Raw genomic sequence first — 23,132 nt, forward strand, 5'->3', positions numbered from 1 at the left:
CAAAAACATTGTAATATGGGCTCTCGGGGGCGGGGTTGCTCTGTCTCAAGCCCCCTGAAGCTGCACGGCCCTCCCGGTGCCCGTTCGGAGCTGCCGGGCCGGGCCGCTGGGGGGCGCTCCGCCCCTACCGCCCCCCCCGCTCCCCGCAGGAATGGTTCAGCCGCCCCTCGGTGCCCGCTCGGCCCCGCCCACTCGGGGCGGCTCCGGGGGGGCGGTACGGAGCGGTCACGTGGCTCCGCGCGCGGCCGGGGTCGGGGCCATTGTCGCGGCCGGAGCGGGGCCCGGGCACCGACCCGGGTTCGGGCGGCGCCGGGGCGGCCGCGAGGATGCGGCGCTGGCGGAGCCGGAGGGTCCCGAGCAGTGCTGTCGCTGCTGCCCTGGGACCGCTTCTCGGCCTGGCTGCACTGCTGTGTGTGGTGGGCTTCGACCTGGAGCTGGGCCAGGCCGTGGAGGTACGTGCGGGGCTCGCGGCGCGGCGGGGCGGGCGGCGGCGGGCCCCGCCGGAATCGGGCGCTTCCTCTGGCCCCGGCGTTGCACAGGAGCAGGAAAAGCTTGATGGAAACGTGATTGTGCAGAGCCTCAGAGCGGGGAGCGCCCTGGGGAAGCGGCCCCGCTGTCCCGGGAGAGGCGGGTTGTGCTCGGACAGCAATTCCCGCGGTGCCCGTTGTCCTGCCAGCGGGCCCTCGGGAATGGTTCTCATCGCGTGCCGAGATTTGTGTTAAGTACATCATCGGCTTTCTGTCCATGCCACGAACGCTGATTTCCATGGCGTGTAGTTGTTAAAGATGTTTAAAGAGTGTGATGGTAACGGGAATGCGAGTGGTCTTCACAATTAGCAGCGTTCACCGGCTCGTTGGGCTGCGCGAACAGGTTCCCTACACGTTTGAATCGTTTTCCAGGAGCTCGAGCCGGATCCGGCCCGTGGCAATGACTCCCAGCTGTGCCCTCTGTGCAACAGGCAGAGACAGCTGGGACACTGCTTCGGGAATACACAGGGAGCACGGGCAGCTGGGGTGCTGCTTTGGGAATACACAGGGAGCACGGGCAGCTGGGGTGCTGCTTTGGGAATACACAGGGAGCACAGGGAGAGGCAGCTGTGGCGCTGCTTTGGGAATGCACAGGGGGCACGACAGCTGCGGCACTGCTTTGGGAATGCTCAGGGAGCCCACAGCGCTGGCAAATAAACCGGAGAGAAGAGTTATCTTTCAGCTCGGTTTCACATCCTGTTTCACCCTGTTCGCCATGTGATTTACTAGCAAGCTCTTGGTGTGCAGGGAAAGTGTCCTTTTCTTTCTTTCAGTTTTCTTAAAGGGGTGTTGGCATAAACACATGGCACAGTGGCCTAAAATTCAGCCAAGCCAGCTATTGTAATATGTAAAATACATAGCTGATACACATTGTTGGCTGCACGAGAAATGCAAATAAAACCCCAGCATACTGTGCTGATTATCTGGGCTCTGTTCCCTTGCTGTTATAAAGTGGTGTAGGCAACAAAGATGAGGGTTTTGTATAACCCCTGACTTGGGCAGATAATGTGCTTGGTGGCTGAGGGAAGCACAGCCTCTGGCCTGGCTGCAGACACTTCTGTTAACAGTCCCCTTAATTTAATTGACTGCATGCATAAAATGAAATTTAAAGTGTCTGCATAACTGAGGCCTGATTTATTTTTTTTTTCAGTATATAGCTGCAGGAAGAAGAATTAGCTTTCAGTTTAAGTTGAAATTCTGGGAAGATACACGAGCTAGTGAGGAAAAGGAGTATGAATTCAAGTCTGGTCTCTATGCCAGTCTTCTGACTAGACATGGATCATTTCAGCATCATTCAGCTGCTGAAGGAGTTACATTTGGTGTACTGCTTAGCATAAGATAGCAAAGGAAAATATTAAGAGGTGGAAAGAAGATGGTGATAAGTTTGCTACGTGCAGAATGCAGGTGTTCCACTTGTATGTCTGCTTTCAGCTTTAGTTGCATGAACAATGTTTTGTGGCTGGACATCATTGGATAGGAGAGACTGAGGGGAAAAGAAATGCATTGGAGGCTTTATGACCAGGGGACATAAACCTGCTTAGTCAGAGATCAGCCAGAGGGTCTATTTGTTGTTTTCTGTGGAGTAGGATAGTGTTATATTATCAGGAGATAAATTTACTTACATTTTGTAGAACAAGATTAAATGAGCTAACTGGATGTTAGTGGTATGGTAATATGAGGACTCTCAATGCAGCTACCATTGCTGCATTGAACTGCTCTTGGACTAGTTCCCATCTCTGGAAGCCCTGAAACCTGTTTTGAAATATAATCTCTGAATTTATGTTACATTTCATTTGCTTACAAGCTAGCCACCCATTTCAGTAGTTTTGGGGTGGTTTGGTTTTTTTTTTTTTGAGGAACTTCTTAGCTGAAATTTAAGTGTCTCAGGTTTGTCCTCTTTCCTGTATGTTCTTTTCTCACTTACTTGCATAATCACTGATTTTGTACATCCTTTTTTTTTTTTTAGTGGTGGTGCTTCCGTTTCTTTCATTGTGTTGCATCATTTTTGATTTCTGTGTTGTAAAAACTTGTTACATGATTTATTTCTGTAACTACTAAAGCTGTGACTTCGAGTGTAGTCCTTGACCTTGCACAGTTCCCAGCTGTTATTTGGGGCCAATGACATCCTCCAAGAGTTACTGTTAGTATAGAAGGTGTTCTGTGATTGAATTTTGATTACTCCTCTGAGACCTTTTGCACCAAAAATCTCAAGTACTCTGAATTTTTAAATGTATGTGTGTGGTCTCTAACTGGCATTCAAAATACTTTGTAAAGATGGGTGATCAATTAACTTAAAAGCATATAAAATTAAGAATAGAGGCATAATATTAATAGCTTACAATTGAAAGTATTCTAAGGCAGGTATTTGAGTGTTGAATTGTAAAAATATTTAGTAGAAGCTTACTGCTTATACCCAGTTGATTTTCAAATAAAATAAATCTTTCTTCCTGTAGGTAATATATCCTCCACATTCCAAACTCACAGATAAAGAGGTAAGTCATGGTTGCTGTATAAGTATATAATTTGGTTTGAGTTTAGTAATTTCAGGAAATATAACAGCTCTCTTTTCTTTTCCCCACCCTTTAGAAAACCAATATTTGCTATTTGTCTTTTCCAGATTCTAATTCGGGTAAGTGCTTCCTTCACACTGTAGTCATCTCTTGTTGGACTAAGCTGTGTTAAAAAAGATAACATTTGACAGTATGTATTCTGGGCTTTAGATCAAATCCTGATTTATGTATCTTAATATTACAATACAGAAATGTTGCAGCTAAGGTTAAATATAAAGCTGTGACTGCATTGCAGTAAGGTCTGAGGATTCTTCTGCATTTTATGTAAGTGAAATATCGAGAATGTCTATGTGTAAGACCTTCTGGATGACACACTTGCAGACGGTTCAGAATACCTGGCAAGTAAAGAATGAACACCTTAATATCCCTTTTTAAACAAAATAACAGTGTTGTCACTGTAGGGAGGAGAGTAGGCATGGAATTTGAAGGATTTAATAAAGCAACTGGAAGGATACGGAAGCCTCTTCTCATAAAGGACTAAGTGTATATTTTCTAAGTTTATAACAGAGAAACTGACTGTTAAATTCAAAAGCAGGTAGAAAGAACAGTCATGAAGGGAAAACCTGGGCTATTTTGTATCTTCTGCATTCTTGCTGCTTCTGCTGCTGTGTGTGGTCCTGCTTGCTAAATTATTATTTAATCTTCTGCATCTGCTGCCAAAGAGAAACTGGGGGCATGTGGCTGATGGGTTGGACCACCTGCAAAAAGATACTGCAGAAAGACAGACACTTCCTTTCCTGTTTATTTCTGGACAAAGTTAAAACCTGCAGGAACAGCCTTGAGCCTGTAACTGCCCTTACTCTGTGCCTGTGGATGCTCTGCAGCAGAACAGCTCTGGTGTCACATGGGTGGTGCAGATGTGTGCTTGTAATGTGTGTGAGCTCTCTCCTATGTGATTTTACAAAATATCTTGGCTAATTTTTCTCCATTGTCTTAATGTCATTAAAGTTATTTTTTCTGTTCTTGCTATACTGTATGTAAATAGAGGAGGAGCTTCTTCTGCTATTGAAAGAGAAGATGAGTTAACTGTATCTTCTTATTACTCCCATTGTTAGCAGTCATAAATACCTCTAACCTTCAAAAGATACATTGAAGGTACAAAATCATGTGTTAGGAACGAAGGTTAATTTTTTTTATTTTTAAATTTTTTTGTGTATTTTTTTTAAATAAGAGTGTAGTAGAGTTGTTTTAGGCAGAATATATGTAAGGAAGGTTTACTTTCAGCAGGAAAAAAATCCCATGTTTTTGCTTTTTTTTAATGTCCCTATTAAGAACTGTAGGTTCTTGATCATTCTTGATGGACTGAAGTTTCAAATGATGTAGAGGGATTACCTGAATGAAACCTGCCTTCCACAAATGAGCTGGAAGTGTATCCATCTGTTAGGATTTATTTTTTCATTGTAGGCCTTAACATAAAAGGAAAAACTTTATGTAATACAGCAGTGAAGGAAGTTATTAGCTCGCAGCTAAATTTGAGGTCAGCCTTCCTTAAATTTTCATAGCTCAAAAGATTAATTAAACTTTTTTCTTTTACAGCTACAAAGAGATAGTATTCCAGTACTTATGGCTATGAACTCAGGGGTGGAAAGTGATTTAATCAGCTACTAGATCATAATACTTTTTGTGGTTTTGAGCTAAGTTTCCTAGTACACTTATCTTTTACTTTCTCTGCATAGATAGTTGAAGAAAGAACAGACATTTGCCAGTCTTTTCTGGAAGAGCTTGTTAAATAGGAAGACATCATATCCTGAATGATATTTCAATATATTAATGATTAAGGGTAATTAACTTTTAGGTCTTCTGTGGATAGGTTTTTATAATAGTTTGGGTTTTTTTTCTTTGCTATGGATGAGGGGAACTAGCTTTGAAAACCTGAAGCAAATATTTGGTGCTGTGTTACTGGCACATGCTGTGCTTTTTCTTGTTATCATTGAATCCATATTGCTGAGCACTTGCTTTCATTACCTGTTTGAATTGGATGGTTGTCCCAGCACACCGTGTTTTGCTACTTTTGGTTTGTCTTGGCCCACTGGGAGTTTGCCACTGTGGCTTCAGGAGGTTTCTGAGCCCCAGCCCTGGGTGCTCTGAGCGTGTCAGTGTTAAACCTGCCCAGGCGGTGCCTGCCCGAGGGTTGGAGTGTCTGTGAGGGCTCTCACACAACGTACCAGACTCAAGGAGAAGATGAAATGGAGCTTCTGTGTCTGATAAACAGTTCCCTGGAGAATGGGGCTCTGCCTTTACTGTTCAGTCAGTTGGCACTGGCTGGGGTAAGACAGGACGGCTGAGAGGAGCTCAGATCATCAGTGGGGAGGTCATGATTTTTTTCCTGGAGGTCTTTGCAAATTATGTCCCAAACTTGTAAGAGCAGAGCAACCAAAGAAGAAGTTATATTCAACATGGAGAAACAAATGTCCTTTGCCAGGAAGAAACTAGAAATTTACTACTATTAACAGTAGCTTTAAGTTTAATAATATATTGGTTCTTTTGTAGTGATTTACATGAACACTTATATTGTTACAGTGAAGATGGTCTGCCTGCCACAGGCTGGCCTTTCAGTTGACTGTGTTCATGTTAATACCACTGTGTTGCAGAGCCACTTTTTACAGTCCCTTGCTAGAAAGAGTAGTACACCTGTGTGTCCTTTAGGTTTTGACAGTCCCCTTATCACTATTCCTGTGAGCATTTTCTTCAGCTTATATAGCTTCTACCTGAACTAAAGATTTTTTGGAGCTTCTCCATTTGCAATGGAGAGAACACAACCACCAGAGTATCAGTGATACAAGTTCTGATGGTGCAGTTCTTATGCCACACCTGAAAAAAGCTTCTTTGATAAGTGATACAAACTTATTTTATTTTTATTTTCAGACTGCAAATAATCAATGTACTTTGGTACTTTCTTTAAGAAATTAATTTTGGTAGAAATTAAGGGAAACTTCACTCCTTGGGGGTATTACTGGGAAGTCACACTCGGTTTCACTTGGTTTTCAGCAATTAGCTTTGCAACTTCCAAAATGATGAGTCCTAGACCTACACATGAATTTGTAGGAGATCAGCATAATGCACTCTTATGGTGTGACTAATGTATGAACTGTTTGGTATCAAAAAAAAGTCAAAGCACAGCTATTCAACAGAGAAATGACATGTGCTTAAGATAATTGAAACTCTACAGGTGGACTAAGGAAATGGGTGATTACCAGTAGGAGAACAGCCATTAGGGCTGTTTAAGGACATGACAGTCCCTGTGAGGTAGAGTGACTTTTTTTGTCCTTGTTGCAGACAGAATGTTTATTGTTGCCAAATATGCTAACTTGTGCAAGATAGATGAAGAGAAACTCTGATACCTCATTGACTGTAAACGAGTTCTCATGTTAAAGAAGGCTCAGACTCAGAATAGTGTTTATTGTTTATCTCTTCCCCATGTAGGTTGTCTTGGGGACACACAGTTTTGTTTTAGATTTCGACGGTCTCCTGGAAGGAAAGTCTCATTTTGTTGTTTTCTGGACCAATTGGATAGAGATCTACCAGTTTACTTAAAGGTTGGAAATAAGAAAAAAATGAAGTTAATTTCTTTTGGGTAATGTTAATTTGTGGGTCATCACCTTTAATGCTTGAAAAGCAAAATCTCTGAGCTGGAAGTCCTGAAAGTCAAAGCTCAGAAGATATTTGCTGTAGGATATTAGTATAATTATTATCATAATAATAATAAGTTTCACTAGCTGTTCTTTAAGTTTTACTACTATGAATTTTGGACTGCAAGGAGAGTTAAATTGAAGATCAGACTTATTTCATTATTGATTAGAAACCTGTAGATCAAACTGTAAAAACCATTACTGTTGTGGAAATCTGAAGTGCTTTGTAACTTAATTAAAAAAAAATCCAACAAACTTGAGCTGTCTCTCTGTTTCCACACTTAATTTTTGGAAGGTTGGAGCAGTTACCTAAAAGAGGTAATGGCCAAAAAGTTGTTCTCATATTCATAAGGAATATTGAGGCCTTTAGCTATGCTAGTGGGAGTCTGATTCTCAAACTCATCTGTTTATGAGTCAAATACTTTAATTCCTGTTTGTAGGAAGGATGAAGCTGGTGTTTTATCTTTGAAGTGTGAATGTGCTTCCTTGATACTTCAAGAATCTTTAATAAAACTAATACATTGGAAGACTAGGTTATATCTTTTCAAGTCGGGGCTTTAAGGTTTTTAACTGCTAAAATCTTTTTAGTGCTGCTTTGAAGAATTGTAAATGTTGATTTATTCCTCAGGAAGTTATTTCTATTTTTGTTTCATGGTGTGTCAGGAGAATGTAGATATAAAAATAGTAAAACCAGAAAGCACAGCTGTTTTCACACACTGGTGTTTTCACTTTGAAGTACTTACTAAAAAATAATGCCAATAAACAGAGTAAGCGTTCTAGTTTATTGTATCTAATCAACTTTGGAGCTTGCAGGGAAATATGCTTTTGAACTGTATATTGAATGCTTCAGAAAGAGGAGAGTATCAGGTGGTTGTATTGTATTCTTTCTTTTGCAGAAGGATTCAGCATATTACTATGGCTATGTGTATTTCAGACAAGTTCGTGACAAGTCATTAAAAAGGGGCTATTTCCAGAAGGTAATTCCAATTCTTTTAGGAAAACATTTATTTGGAAATTAATTATTTTTCGGTGATCTCAGAGGAACGGGAAAGGTATCTTCCTTTCTAAGTTAATTGTTGGTTTATAGTAAATTGGTCTAATTTCACAACAGCTATGCTACGTTCCAGCTCCACTGTCAGAACAGATGGTTTTCTCTGTGTGTTTAAAAACAAAAAGTTGGTAACTGTAGGGAGTTGTTTGTTTACAGTTGCCCGTAGTCAAAATTGTGGTTGGCTTGCATGTGTGGGAAAAGTCACACTTGACGTCCTCTGAGGGTAACCAGCAAAGCTGCAGTAAAACTGAGGGAAAACATTAACTTGAAATCCTGTTTTTGTTTTGTTCCTCTTTATTCCAGTCTCTGGTCCTCATCAGCAAGCTGCCTTATGTCCATCTCTTCCGCACCATGCTTAAGCAAATAGCACCAGAGTATTTTGAAAAAAGTGAAGCTTTCCTGGAAGCAGGTAGTGGTCCTGTGATGTTGTTCTAGAGGAGCTCTTACACTGTCACATACTTTTCCTGGAGAAATAACAAACAACACTATCATGTTCTAGTTTGTGGCTTTGTCTTCTTGCAGGGTAGAGGATTGAAATTTTAACAAACTTGCTTGATTTCTAGATCACTGAACAGAGCTAATCTAATTTTGCATCCTCTGTGGGAGACTTGAAGGTCCCTCCTAAAACACATCTAGGGTTGTGTGTGCATCAAGACCAGCTGCTGAGCACAAGTAGCTGATGCCAATCCTCAGTTTGTTCTTCTCACAAACTGAGTCCTTTCGGGCAGTCTGACAACTTTTGCTAAACAACTGTACAAATGTCATCTTGCTTGAGGCTTTTTTTTGTGTGTGTGATTTGTTTGTTTTGTTTTTTGACCAAATGGAAAAAGCAACAGAGCAGCACTGATAGCAGGTGCCTCAGCCTTACTGCAGAGCTGTAAGAGCCAGAGAGGGCCAAATGGAAAAGTTATTTGCTCTTTGCCTGGGAGTGCTGTGTTCTTTGTACAATGTTCATGTCTTTGTGCTATCACTGGGCAGCAATTTGTGGAAACCATGAAGGAATTGTATTTTTTTAATCTTCTATTTTCTTGACAGGTTATATTATGAGCAAAATAAGCTCTGCAGAAAACTAGATTTAGGAGTAATATTCAGAATGGTTTGCAAGTTAATGCTGAAAAAACTCTCTATCCAAGTTGTAAACTAGCTTTTCCCTTAGCTGCTTGTGTTCATCTATTCTGCAATAGCTAATGTACATAAAGGGGTGTGTTCTTTTTTAAGTTTCCCAATATGTACTTTCACGGTTTCTCATGTAACATTTCTTCAACCAATTGCAAGTCTCATTGCTACAAAAAAATGAAAGACCAGAGGATACTGTTTTCTTGAAATGACAAACTTTGTAGTTCTAATGGAATAATACATAAAGAATGTCTCAAAGGCTGTAAAACTTGTTTAGTGTGATCAAGAGACAAGTAGAACTGATGTGGACTATTAGCACTAATTTAAAATTGCAGTGTGCTCAAAGGTGACTTTGTGATCATGGGTTACACATGATGTAAACTGTTATAAATGATACTTGTTTTTCCTTTCAGTTTGTAGCGATGTTGATCGTTGGCCACCACCAGTTCCAGGGAAAGTTCTGCAGTTGCCTATTATGGGTGTTATAATGAAGGTAAGTACTCCTGCACTTGTGCTTCTCTGAGGGTGTTTTCCTCACCTTTTACTGTCCAGGTCCTATTGTACTGTGCCTTGCTTTCAGTGTCTCAAGCTTCCAAACAGGAGTAATGTTTACTGCACTCAGAGTGAAGGTCTGGGAGCTCTTGATTAGGTGCTTTGACTGGGGAGAGGAGGGGAGGATCTTTTATCATGCTTAGGTTAATATTTAATTTCTGTAGATATTAAAAAGCAGTATTTCAATACAACTACTAATTGTAGTGTCTATATTATCCCACTGGAATTTGCATTCTAGGAAACTTTAGTGCTAATTATATTTGTCAAATCAACCATAAAGTAACACTTGAAAATACTGAGAATTAAATTCCAGTCAAGCAAATTAAATATATTGATGAAAATCATTCTTCTTCTTGAAGATTCACAAGTAAAAATCGTTTTTGGCCCACACACCAGCAATTAATTTCTTGTGCTGTTGATAATTTTCCATGAAAGTGAAATATGTCTGAAGAAAGCTATTAAAGGAGTTGTATCTAGTGCAGAGGGAAGAATGGTAGTGTTTAAATGGTGGCTGAGGACTAGGCCTCTGGGAGCCATAGTGTCTTCATATGAAATGCAGTTAAATGGATTTGATGGAACTGGAGTTTACAACCAGAAGCATGTTCTGAGCAGATACTCAAGTTTACGGCAAGATGTGTGTGCATCACTGGGGAGAGGAAGGAGAAGTTTCTGAGGCTGTTCTGAAAACACAGGTTTAATAAAGCAGTGTTCTTGGGTGCTGGATGATGATGAGTGTCAGATATGTCTTGTTTGGGTATTGCCTGCATTTATGTCATCAATAAGTCTTACCCATGAGAGCTGACATTGCATTCCTAGTCTGAATAAAGTCATAATTACTGTCCAGTGATACATGCCTGTTTTATTATGCTGCTTGGACAGTTTTAATTGTTCTGTATAAATTACATCCATATGTGCACATCAGCTTCCAGTATGATGAAATCTGTAGTACTCGAGACTTACAGATGCAAACTAAAGTTGGAAAAATATACTTACATTCAGACTATTTGGATTCTGCCTCACTCCCAACAAGATGTCTGATGTTTTAGGAGAAGATTTTTCTCTAAAAATAATTCTGTGCCATCTTAAAACCTCATGACCTTAGTTCAGACCATTCTTTTCAACATTTAAAAGTATTTTTATTGAAATTACAGTAATAGTTGTGACTAATGTTACCAAGAGTTTTTTCTTAACTGGAGTGTTATTTGCATATTCTGTTACTCAGTTTTCAATTGGAAATTCTGTAGGTGGAAGTTCTGTGGAGTAAATAAGCATCACACTGTAGTATATCCTCTTTAAATGTTACAACTTGTCTCTAAGTCAGCATTTGAAGTGTCTGCTGAATCTGATACAAGGGAAAATAAATCTTTCTTTTTCTTTCCAAGTTGCGGATCCCAACATATCGTGACAAGCCCGGAACAACACCGATAGTACAGAATATGCATCAGGTAGAGATTAGATACTGATATTGTACATAACCTCAGACAAAGCTAAAGATCTGCTTTCATTCTTTTACTTTAAACTTGCTCATAGAGATTGGTAGCAAGTCATCATATATTTGATAATATTGAAATCCACAATCTTTGAAACTTTGAATGGAGGAGTCAAGAGTTGGATTCTTCATAGAAAAGATATTCTAAGCCAGTTACCCCAAGTAGGGAAGGATGTCCAGGTCCTGGAAGAGGGTAGTTGGCTGATAAAATTACTAATTTGATCATCCTTTTAATGTTTGGGGGGAGGGTTGAGGATGATAACAGAAGTAAGAGTCTTTAGTCATAGAAGATGGTTATAAAACAAGTCCATCTGTGCCTTCATGTGCTGTGTAACTGGTGTTTGAAACAGCTTCAATATTTTATATCTTTTCTGGACTGAAAGTTACATGCCTATAAGTGGGTTTTGTGTGTGTCTTAGGCGAAATCCTGCTTTTAGCACACAAAAATAGTTACTTGTGGAGATAACAGTATATACTGACTGCAATAGTAGAGTAGTGTAAATAATTAGGATATATACCACGTGCTGTCTGTAAGCATTTAAGGGAAACCATTTCATTTAATACCTAGGTATTCTGATGACTAAAAAACAAGCATTGCGATGTCTTTTAGGCAGATGCTCAGATCTCCATGGCTTTGCCGACTGTTCATGAAGTGGATCTTTTCAGGTAGGAGCTTGAACTGATTGATTCCTAGCTGTGAATTCCCACAAGTCAAAGTTTTTTGATGGTACTTTGACACATGTCTCACGGTTTGCAAGCCAACATTTGTCAGTATTGGTTTTAATATTCTTTTTCTGTAAAGTTAGCTAAAACACAGTTTGGACAGTATGCAGGCTGAAACTGCAGTAAATAAGCAAGTTCATTAAATGTTCCATTTTACAGAAGTGTTTTATGTTTTTTAAATTACTATTAAGTACTACTGCAAACTTCATTTTTATTCATCTGGTTTTAGGTGTTTCTGCCCGGTGTTCTTTCACATTCAGATGCTCTGGGAGCTGGTGCTGCTGGGAGAACCACTTGTTGTGATGGCACCATCACCATCAGAATCTTCAGAAACCGTGTTGGCCCTTGTTAGGTAAATTCAGTGGAGCTTCCAACTAATGACTAAGTGAGTCATGTAAGATCCCAGCCGAGCGGACCTTCATTTGATCAGTGTAATAAAGCATTGCAGATCTGAGATTTGCTTTTGTCTTTCATGAAATTTTGCACTGAATACATACAGACAGCTTATCCTCTTTCTACCTTGCAGCTGCATTTCCCCACTGAAGTACTGCAGTGATTTCAGGCCATACTTCACCATACACGACAGTGAGTTCAAAGAGTACACGACTCGCACACAAGCTCCGTAAGTGAATCAAAGTCTGTTGTGGAGATGTTGCTCAAAGCCACTTGTAACCATAAATTTGTGTTCAAATACTACTTAACTAGTCTTAACTTCTGTCATTATGTTTAGACTCCCTTTCTTAATAAGATTTATCTTGCAGAGTGCAGTTATTACTTGATTTAAGTTTTGACTTCAGTTAGATAGGACAAAGAAGTTATGAAACAATGCCATAAATAAACTACTCCTGAGCTTCATGAGATATTTGTCTGCAGGATAAGTAAAACTGCAAATATGAAAACAATAAAAGTTTTTGCTTTTCTGCAAGAGTTTTTCTGTATAACACCAGCTCCAGACTATCTCTTTGGGAGATTTGGGTAATAGTTTTCATCTTTAATCAACTGCTAATCAAAGTGACTAATTCAACATCCATATGGCTGCTTTGTAGAGTTAATTCAGTGGTGTCCTAGTTGAGACAACTTAAAAATTAAATATCTCTTCACCGAATTTGTTAGAATAATACTGTAAGTAATTCAGATATTAAGATTATTTTTAAGAGCGTGAATGTCCAAAACCACTGATGTTTAAAACTGCTTTAAGAACACATTTTCCTCTTTATTTTTTTTAAATTCTGCTCTTATTGTGAGAACGTACACCTCCAATATTTCTTATTATATGTTATTTAAATGTAGCTTGATTAGATTCACTGATCTTTTTGTAAATAAATTTCTTCTAATGTCAGAACAGGCAGAGGTTGTTGGTTTGGCTTTTTTGTTTTGTTTTTCTTACTGTATTTTTCCTCTAAACGGATGTATTGCCAGAGAGAGAGCAGTGGAAAAACACATAAACACAGGCAATATGTTTCAGATGGTGTTCCATGGGAATGGTTATGCAGTATGTAATTTAGTTTCTAAAAATAATTCCAAGAAGAATTTGTTTAAACTTCAGTAACCTATGTTTCAAAATTGCATCCTCTCCTCTGTAGCAAAATAGAAAGGTTGGTCAGTCTGTATGTTAGTATTTGAAACAGAGCTGGAATTGCTCTGGCTTTCTTATGGAAAACAAAAATTTGGAAAGGTAGGAAATAGGTTTTTTAAGCAGTGGCTCTAAGAAGGGGAAGAATCCAGATGATACAGATTCTGTGTATTTTATTACCTTTATGAGAGGTGAGCATGGGTCTGTTTTTCATCTCGATGTTTTGATTTATTGTGTCTTTTCAGAAATTACTTTAGTGGTTTACAATCAGAATTGGTTCTGGTAAATATGACAAATTAAGGCTCCTAAAAGTGACCCAAGTAGCTTACCACGTCTTACTATTCTATTACCAGTAGTACTGAAAAAAGATTCCTCATGATTTGCTACTAGTTTATGTTGGCCTGGAGAGTTATTATTTTAGTGTGTGTAAATGAAGGCCTTACTTGAACTCCTGATCTTTCAACTTCAGTTAGTAAAAGAACGTCTATTTGTGTGCATTGGTCCAAACTAATTCTGTGTGAAACTTGCATTTTGGCTCCCACAAAATAGGCATGAGAACATTTAATATTTCAGTTGGGCTAGACTTGACTCCTTAGTAGGGAGAAAGGAATGCCTATTTTTTGGGTTCTTTTATTCCTCATTTTTTCAGTGTTGTGACATGGCAATGAGAAGAACATAAGATAAAACATCATAAATTGATTTTTCAGACTAAAACAGAAGAATGTGTGAAATCTTTATATGAACACTAATCTTTATTGTTTTGGAAGAGAGGTTGTAAATCACCTATGATGACCCAAGAAAATAATGAACATTTGCAAGTCGAAATGAATTTAAATACATCAAACAAGTTTAAGGGGATTATAGAGACAGCAAAAAACCAAAGTCAATTCAAATGAGTGGGGAAAACTATGAGTGGGGATTAAAATGTTTTGAGCTGAACATACTTGGACAAAAGGACTCAAAAGAAGTGATTTTTCTGGGCAAGGTGGAGTCAGTGACAAGCAAGAAAAGAAACTGATACAATTTGGTGCTTCTGTTGACCTTTTGTGTTCATTAAGACAGAAACTCTTGCTGTCATATTTTAAACACTGTCCTTACTTTTCTAGGCCCTCTGTCATTCTAGGGGTGACAAATCCCTTTTTTGCTAAAACACTTCAGCACTGGCCTCATATTATCCGAATTGGAGATATTAAACTTCCAGGTAAAGTATAAATATCTTCTATAATCTTGTGCAATAGGATCTAACTGTGGGCTTATTTATTTACAAACATGTAAATTAGTCCCATTAATTTAGCTTAATACTAACTAAATTGTCATAGGTGTAAATCTGTCAAGTGAAATTAGACTCTTGAGTGCTCTATGTCTTGTCTTGTCAAATCTCATATATTAAATGCAAAAGGTGGTGATAGTCATTAGTAATAATGTTTTACCTTTCACACAGTCCTGATTTTGTCTCTCTGCCAATAAGGTATTAAAATGAGAGACATATTACTGATGTTAATTTTAGTATGAGTAGAATGTAATAAATCAGTCACAGCCAGCACAGAATGTAAGACCCATGTGAAAACTAAGTTTGAATGTTACAGTAACATAAAAAGTTGTTTGTTGACAGTGTTTCAATAATATATTTCTAATCTGGCAGCATTCCAGTAATTATTAATTGTTCAAGTTGAATGATTTCCTTACATGATTGAGTAGAATTTTCATGTACTCTTTGGATAACATGTCAGTCGCCAGCCTGTAGTAAAATACCACACTATTCTGTTTATTGTATGAAATTCCTGGGAGTATCTGTCTGATGTGACAGCTTCACTCTTCTGTTCTGACAGTGGCAATGCATAAATATGCAGTTAAGATAAAACATCATAAAATTAATTTTTGTTAAATAACTTAAGTTTGATTTCTGAATACAACAAATTAATTAAGAATTATGTGCTGTGTTCAATATAATTAGGCAAAGTTTTGCTTTACTTTAAAATATCGTGCCTGTCCACGGTCAGAATACTTGTAGGGGCTTGTCAGGGGTCTCAGGAGGAGTTACTTAGCTACTGTGTAGTTCAAGTTTGGAAAATAGAATCTTAATTAAAAAATTAAACTCTGCAAAGCCATATACAGAGGTTGCCTTCAAATTTGATATACAGTTTCAAGTATGAAATTCTAAAGTTTTGGTGCAGCTATGGGAAATGCTTAGTCAGAAACTTGTAGAGATGTATTTGTCTGATCTGACTTTAAAAATTTATATTCTATTTCTTTAGGGACAAAGAGAGGGTTTCTGATTATTTTTTTGTTCTTTTTTTTTTCCTTTTCTCCCCACTCTGCAGTTTCAATAGCAATTTATACTGTTATCTCCTCTGAAGTCGAGCATCCAAATAGATTTAAGAGAAGGTTCTGCTGAGGCTGCAGGACTGTTAACAGGGTTTAGGGTCTTCTGGCTGGAGAAGGATGAATTGGAAAAACACAACAAAAGCCTTTACTTTGGCCCATAGTAAAGGAGACATAAACTGATTTAATTTCTTATGTACAATTTTTATTTTGATCAAGGTGCAAAAGGTTTGTTCCCAAAAGCATTTGCATTAAGGGGAACAAAGGAAGATGGAATAAAAATATGAAATTAATGAAATGATAATTCACTACTGTATATCAGTAAGTTTATTTGGCTTCTGGGTTTAGAAGGTCATGCTTTTGGGGGTTTTTTTGTTTAGTTGATTTTTGGGTAGGTTTTTTTGTTGTTGTTATTTTCAACAAGGAAAAGTCTATGTACTCCTGTTCATGTGTTTGCCAGACATTTCTGGATATATACTTGGATTCTTGTCAATGTTTCTAATGTTTCTTACAATATTAGATTGTCTTCTAAGTGAAAGTACCCATTTCTAAAAGTCAGTGCCATGTATAGCACATCAGCTGTAGTATCTAGTAATAGAGATGGAGATTTCAAGCAAGGTGTCTTTATATGTTTTGGCAGGTGAAGTTCCAAAGCAGGTGAAAGTGAAGAAACTGAAGAACCTAAAAACTTTGGACTCCAAACCTGGTAATAACTTCAGAGTTAAATTACCATTATTTTAATCTTAAAAAGCATACACCATTTCTCCTTTGGCTATAGGCTGCTTTTTTTCCTCAGGTGTTTATACCTCCTACAAGCCATACTTGAACAAAGATGAAGAAATCGTTAAACAGTTGCAAAAGGTAATCCTGTAAATGTCTTCTTAAGGGTAACTGGGTTGTGTATTTTGTGTACTGTTGTACAGTGTTTTCATTTAAGGAAGCACTTTGTGTAACTGAAATGAAACTGGATTCCAGTTCCTTTGCCCCAGTTCGTAGCAGTATAGCTGGATATACACCCTCATTGTAGAAGGGCTGCTGCCTTGTTAGCGGCTTCTATAACAATATGTTAGGACTCAAAAAGTTAGCTTAATAATTTAGAGGATTGAAGGGATTATCAATTCATCTGCTTTGGGTTTTCCACCCTCTGCCAGCCCCCTCCACCTCTCATCTCTTTGGTCGAGAAATCTCATGCATGAGGTGTGTAAGAATCAGAGTTTCCAAGTTTTAACTGCTTTGCAAATACTTGTTTATAGAAACTTTTCTTTCCTTGAATTTCTTTACATGAAAATAAAAAATCAACAATTGAAAAGATGAGTACAAAAGGACTTGAAGCTATTAATTTCCTTTGCTGTTCAGGGTGGGAGGTGCCGTGTGTGGGATTATAGCAAATGAAAACAGAAACACTGGAAAAAAAGAAACCCACCACAACTACCTACATGTTTTGGAGTAACAGACTGTGATTTTTCTTTTTTTTTAAGGGAGTACAACAGAAACGTCCAACAGAAGCACAGAGTGTGATTCTTCGGCGCTACTTTTTGGAATTGACAGAAAGTTTCATTATTCCATTAGTGAGTTCTTAGACTAATGGGGTTTTAACATAGGTAATATAGAATAGCATTTTTGGTGTTACCCTGACTGACTAAGTCCAGTAACTATCCAGGAACTAGCAGTGTATCCCTGGGGTCAACACTGGGTCCAGTACTGCTCAACGTCCTTCATTAGTGAGCTGGACAGTGGGGCACTGTGTACCCTCAGAACATGTTTTGTGAATGACCTGAGTGTTTCATCATTTTACAGCAGGCATGATCAGGTCCAGTTTCTGTTTGGAAGAACTGGAATATCTCTAGAGACTTGTTTGTCCTTGGGTGTTCAAGATTAGAGGAGCTTTTCTTTAAAATTCATCTTTCTCTCCTGTTCTTTTGAGACTGAATGGACACATAGTGTGAATCTAAAACCTTTCCCTGGCTTCCTCCCTGCACCTTGTCACTTCAAGCAAGGAACCTAAGGCATGCTCTGTCATAAGTCTTAGTTTACAGGGTGAGATCACCCTTCACATTCTCTGCAACAGGAAAAGTATGTGGGGAGCTGTCCTTTGTTTCTTCAAAAGATAGAACTAGACTTGTCATAATGTTATCGAAACTAATTATGTTCACAGATCAAAATGTATGGCCAGGTGCTTACAAACACTTGGAAATGTGTATCAGTTTGTGCAGATCTGCCTGTGTGAGCTGGTGAGGCAGAGCTGCCTGCTGTTGTACACCTGATGCTTCAGCAGTGGCCCCTCTCCCTGTGGGTTGGACACGTTGGGGCTCTGGCCATGCCTGTGCCAAGCCTTGCTACAGCAGAGATGCCCACAGCATCTGTGGGTTAGTTCTAGAGCTAATGTTTGTGTGAGAGACCCTGAAAATCACTTCCAAACACTTGATACAAACTGAGATTACACTTTGGAATAACCCATGATATGAAGGTACCTAGGCACTGTCACCAATAAAAAGAGAGATTGTTTACTCTGTGGCTGAAGTTCAGGATATAGATATTCCATGTACATGTTTGCTTCCTGTCCTGCTTTGCCCCATGTCCTTCTTGAACCTTGCTGACATGAAGTTGGAGTTGGGAAATGCAATCAGTATTAGATAAGTTCCTCTTGTCTTCTTATGTGGTGAATATGCACAACCCCACCCTGTACCAATACTCAGCAGAGAAAATGCTGTGGTCACAAGCAATAAGTAAACATACACGTGGTCTGTGTATCTTTAATAGTGGTTATGCAAACAACCTTTCCTTTTCCTTTCCCCAGGAACGTTATGTGGCAAGCCTGATGCCTCTGCAGAAATGCATATCACCATGGAAGGTAAGGAAATATCATTTGAATGAGCTGGAAATTGGTGATTAGAGAAAAGTTATGGTATGCTAATTATTTTTTTCCTTTCCATAGAGTCCACCACAGCTGAGGCAGTTTAGCCAAGAAGACTTCATGAAGACACTGGAAAAAGCAGGACCACAGCTCACCTCAGGTTTAAAAGGAGACTGGATAGGACTTTACAGGTCATTTCTTTCAGCAGCATAAAAAATTATATAAATGAAAATAGATCAGTAATATGAACAGTCTATTCCTGATCAAACTTATGATTAGTATTGATTTTAATAAGACTTTCTTTTAGAATGTATGCTCTGATAGGAATTGATAGTGCTTAATATACTTTACTCACTTAAATGTGTTTCTCTGTAACCTGTTAATGGTTTCCTAAATATAATTACTTCAAATTTGATGATGTCAAAAACAGCGTTACCAAATTGTACTTAAAATCTAAATTGTATTTTGCTTTGGTGTTTTACCAGGCATTTTTTGAAATCACCAAACTTTGATGGTTGGTTTAGGAGCCGGCAGAAAGAAATGACACAGAAGTTGGAGGCCCTTCATTTAGAAGCACTCTGTAATGAGGTTAGAAAAATGTGTGCTGATGATTATGTTTATCATCTTTTAATAAAAATATATTCTCTCACAGGTCAGTTTTACTCATGTTTTCATAGGTTGAACATGAAAATGTTGACAGTTTAGTCTAGCAGAACATGATCTTGTTCACCAAGGACAAGGTAGAACTAACATAGCAAGAGAGAACAATACAAAATACAGTTCACTTGTTACAACAACTGTCATCATTTGTAAAAACATATCTTTAGTACTCTTTTGTTTTGTTATGTATTTTAAAATTGAATACACACACACCCCCAAAAAAATAAAAAGCTTTTTCCTCTTATTTGATAATATTATTTCATTCAGCTTCTGTCTTTGGCATCTCACTTGACACTTTCAGTTGTGATATAGTTTGTAGCTTTGAAGGTATAAAACCAGTGAATACCACAGAAAGTTGGTGACTAATTAGATATGGTTAGTAAATAAGCCTAAAACTGATCCATAGTAATTGGAAGCTGAGAAGTGAAATCTTTTTGTTGATTTATAACAAAATGCCAAACAAATGTTCCTATGCTGTAAGATCCATTCTTTAATGAAGAAGCTGAAGTGGGTATCAGTATAATTTGAGTTGGAACAGCTGCTAAAGAAATGAATTGCAAGAGGAGAAGACATTGTACAGCTAGAGAGGGAATAGGAAGAACAAAAAAAAAGTAAGGCTATGCCACAGCTTGTAAACAAACAAAAAAATTGCTCTGATTATTTTTGAAAAGCCATTTGTTTTTATCCCTTGCCCTGTCAATTCCCAAACAGTACCTTGTAGCAAACCCAAACAGATTGTTCAAACAGAGCAGCCCAAATAATTTGCAGGGCAATAGCTAGGTCAATTATATAACTTAGATTCTATCCAATTATACTTGACATTAACTTAATCAAAGAAAAGGAAATGTGTCACAAATTTATTACTGATTCTGCTCCTCATTGCTTTTTCTTTTGATCCAAGTGTTAACATCTTTCTCTACATGAGCAAATATCTTTGTTAGGTGAATAGTAAAGGGATAAGGGAACAGAACTTCCATAAGAAAACTCACTTGATTGTAGATTGTATCTTACTAGTTATTGGCTGTGATCTCCTTTAATGCCTTGCCTTACACTACTTTTAATATTTCATTGTGCTGACAGATCTGATTTGGTAATCATTCACTGCTATTTTGCATTGTAGATGCTCTTTTTCAAACTAAACCTGTTGGGCAAGATTTTTTTTTCCTTTAATTTATTTGTATTGTGTTCATGTGCAAGTTTGTTCTTAGGCCAAGTACTGGGCAAACATGCAAATAAAGCAGATTTTGTGAGTCACAGTAAAGACAGGACGTGAGTAAAATGAGTTTAGCAAATGGCATGGGAATAAGAAAGAGACTTATTCTGAACAGTAGGTGTAAATTAATACTACTTTTGAAATTACATATGTTGCCATAAATATTTCAATGCTTAATTTTTCTTATTTTAGAACTTGGTTTTTTGGAGTCAGAAGCACACTGAAGTAGAAACAGTGGATCTTGTCTTGAAGTTAAAAAATAAACTGGTAAGTAACTGAATTGAACATGACTTAAATACCTAGAAGCATTATGTAGTTGTTTTTGCAAGGACTTAAATGAAAATATTCATCATGATCTAGGTAGCTTAAGGAATCAGACATTCAGGTTTTTAAAAGAAAAACAGTTAATTTGAGCCATGCCTGAAAAGTTAGTTGGCTCCCCAGCATCATCTGGCCATGTTGGAAGCAATGTATTGCTGGTAATTAAAACTCATGGGAACTCTGTGACTGATCTGAATCCTCAGGGAGGAAGAAGTCCAAAAAAACAAAAAAATTTGTTTTTTTTTCTTGAAAGCCAAAATCAGTGTTGCTCATGCTGTCGTGTGGTTGTTGAGGAAACCTGCTGTTGTCCAAAGCAAATGAGGAATCCATTTGCCAGATTTTCTAATATATCACTTTGATGTGTCTTAAGATGAAGTTGCACTTAGAGTAGAAATCATGTTTTCTGGTACCTGTGCAGTTGCAGGCTAACAGAGAACATCTTCCTGTGAAAACCGACACCCTGAAGAAGCTGCAGACACACATCAATGACATCATATTAGCACTTCCAGATGACTTGCAGGACATCTTGCTCAAAACTGGCACAACATGATTTCTGCTGGGCTTTTTTGGTGCAGAAAACCAAAAGGCAAGTAGTCTCACAGAAGACAGTGGCTTACCAGGTTTGGACCACAGCTGTAAGCAGTACATTAACACTACAATGGACTGTACTAATAGTATAGCCCATTTTACTATTTTCACTGTTTTTTCCACTTAAATACCAATGCAACTAAAGGGATTCCTGTGTCTAATAATGTTTGAAATAAGTGCTCTTAAAGAATAATCTGTGGGCATATGAAGCTGTACCACAGTCTAGGACCACAGTGCAGTGCTGGCATTGCAGAATGTTTTTCCATTGGTGCTGCTATACCCAATCCTGTTAACTCAGGGGTGAGCAATATTGCTCCTGTACTGTCCTGTTGATGTAGTATCTGGTTATTCTTTCTTTCTTTTTTTCTTTTAGTTTTTATCTAGTGATAACTCCAACTGACATGTGATTGGCCAGAATGCCTTATAGTTGAGGTATTTTACTGGTAAATCATTGCTTTCAAAACTCTTTCAGGAACAACTGAAATAATCAGATTGCTTCTTAACTTTTTTCCTTTCTCCTTTTTACCATCTTTCCAAAATGATATTAATTTAGCATCTTGAAAGAAGAGAAGGCAGCTGAAAAAAATTTCCTGAAGGGAAGTCTCTTCTATTTAATTTCTGTTAATTAGGGTGCTCTTACATGCCTTAAATAAAGTAATTGTGTACTAATTCACGGTTTTAAACTGCTGACATCGAGGATTTCAAGTGGATCACTCGTGTAAATGTAAGCATGCAGTGTTCATCACAGGAATTCAACACAGTGGAGTTCTAATGAGAATTTTAAAATGAGTGGTTTCAGTAGAGTTGGCTGATACACAATCTGATTGAGTGGAGATCATAGGAGTTCAGCTCATTTTATAACTTTTAACTTTATTGGTTTTGGCTTACACCAGTCGGGTGTTTGAGGAGGTGGAGGGAGAAGATGCTGCTTCAGCTGAGAAAAGCCTCTGGACAGGTCAGACTGTGGCAAGAAGCAACTGTAGCATGAGATTATTCTCAGTATATGCATATAGCAGACATGCATAAAGAGTAATTTCCTCTTGCATATTAAGCAACAAGAATGTGATGTTTATCTTCTTGAACAAGTTTCAGTGGTATATAAGAACTCAGCTGCTCCACATGCAGTGTTGTACTTTGACCAGTTTCAAATAGAATAAACATAATATTATAGTGTACACACAGCATATACTTTTATATGACAAATGGATCACAGTTGTAAAAAAAACCACTCTGCTTTTAAGTGCTTGGATAGAATTTTTAAAAACTTATGACATAATCCTGCTATAAGAATGTGCTTTTCTATAACAAATATTTCATATCATCTTTCTAAAAATGTCTTATTTAGATATTAAGTGTCACGATGGTATTTTTATGAAAATAATGTATTTTAATACTGTTATGTTTTGTATACAATTAATCATGACCAAAAGTTTAATGTATCTATTATGCTACTTAAACTATACCACTTCAGCATTAATTGCTAACTTGCAAATTTTTTTTGCACACCCTGATGAATAGCATTTCTAATTCAGAAATTATTAAGTGGCCATTCATACCCTAAGTTATCTTAAATATTTAACCTGGAGCACTGTGTACTTTCTTGGAACCATGTAAACTGGTAACAACTATGATAACTATCACATGACTGCAAATACGTATTTTTTTAAAGGAAAATAAAAGAGCTTGATTTTTATTTTTTTTTTCTTTGAAAGTTATGTGACTTAGATGGTGGGTGTGTTTGGGTTGGTTGGTTTTTCTCCTCTCCTAAGCAAAACTGTTCAGCTTGCAGAGACTGCTGTTTGATGAAGCTGTACCACTGAGGTGCCCAGAAATATGTAGTGTGATGGAGTGGTGTTGTGGTTTGATTCTGCATCAGGGTTGTAACATGACAGAGCTGCAGCATCCTCAAGAAAGCACATGCAGGCATGGGCTTCCATGCAAAAT

The 23,132-nt window shown here is 38.0% G+C and overlaps 1 protein-coding gene across 3 annotated transcripts; it reads left to right on the forward strand.

Moving 5' to 3' along the window:
- The first annotated feature begins 292 nt into the window (after window positions 1–292).
- On the forward strand, window positions 293–22,889 carry DENND6A (DENN domain containing 6A). Of its 3 annotated transcripts, XM_029958260.1 has the most exons (21): window positions 293–452; window positions 2,981–3,019; window positions 3,114–3,156; window positions 6,521–6,633; window positions 7,623–7,703; window positions 8,081–8,186; window positions 9,307–9,386; window positions 10,828–10,890; window positions 11,545–11,600; window positions 11,887–12,009; window positions 12,184–12,279; window positions 14,337–14,431; window positions 16,193–16,258; window positions 16,349–16,413; window positions 17,031–17,120; window positions 18,350–18,403; window positions 18,488–18,597; window positions 18,892–18,994; window positions 20,472–20,546; window positions 21,019–21,186; window positions 21,562–22,889. In XM_029958260.1, the coding sequence occupies exons 1-20, from the start codon at window positions 327–329 to the stop codon at window positions 21,148–21,150; spliced, it is 1,716 nt and encodes a 571-aa protein (XP_029814120.1). In that variant the 5' UTR covers window positions 293–326; the 3' UTR covers window positions 21,151–21,186; window positions 21,562–22,889. The 3 variants fall into 3 exon arrangements, with proteins under 3 accessions (XP_029814120.1, XP_029814119.1, XP_029814121.1); XM_029958259.1 differs by having other exon boundaries at window positions 21,019–22,889; XM_029958261.1 differs by having other exon boundaries at window positions 7,626–7,703; window positions 21,019–22,889.
- Window positions 22,890–23,132: the final 243 nt, after the last annotated feature.

The sequence above is a fragment of the Manacus vitellinus genome, unplaced genomic scaffold (assembly GCF_001715985.3).
Source record: "Manacus vitellinus isolate BGI_N305 unplaced genomic scaffold, ASM171598v3 scaffold_14_pilon, whole genome shotgun sequence".
Taxonomy (NCBI): Eukaryota; Metazoa; Chordata; class Aves; order Passeriformes; family Pipridae; genus Manacus; species Manacus vitellinus.

What these genes read in the sequence shown, in the direction of transcription:
- DENND6A (XM_029958259.1), top strand. Translation starts at nt 327, where the DNA reads ATGCGGCGCTGGCGGAGCCGGAGGGTCCCGAGCAGTGCTGTCGCTGCT. An exon ending in TTTTCCAGATTCTAATTCGG is followed by an intron (nt 3,157 to 6,520) that starts GTAAGTGCTTCC and finishes TTCCCCATGTAG; the next exon opens with GTTGTCTTGGGGACACACAG. An exon ending in ACCGTGTTGGCCCTTGTTAG is followed by an intron (nt 12,010 to 12,183) that starts GTAAATTCAGTG and finishes TCTACCTTGCAG; the next exon opens with CTGCATTTCCCCACTGAAGT.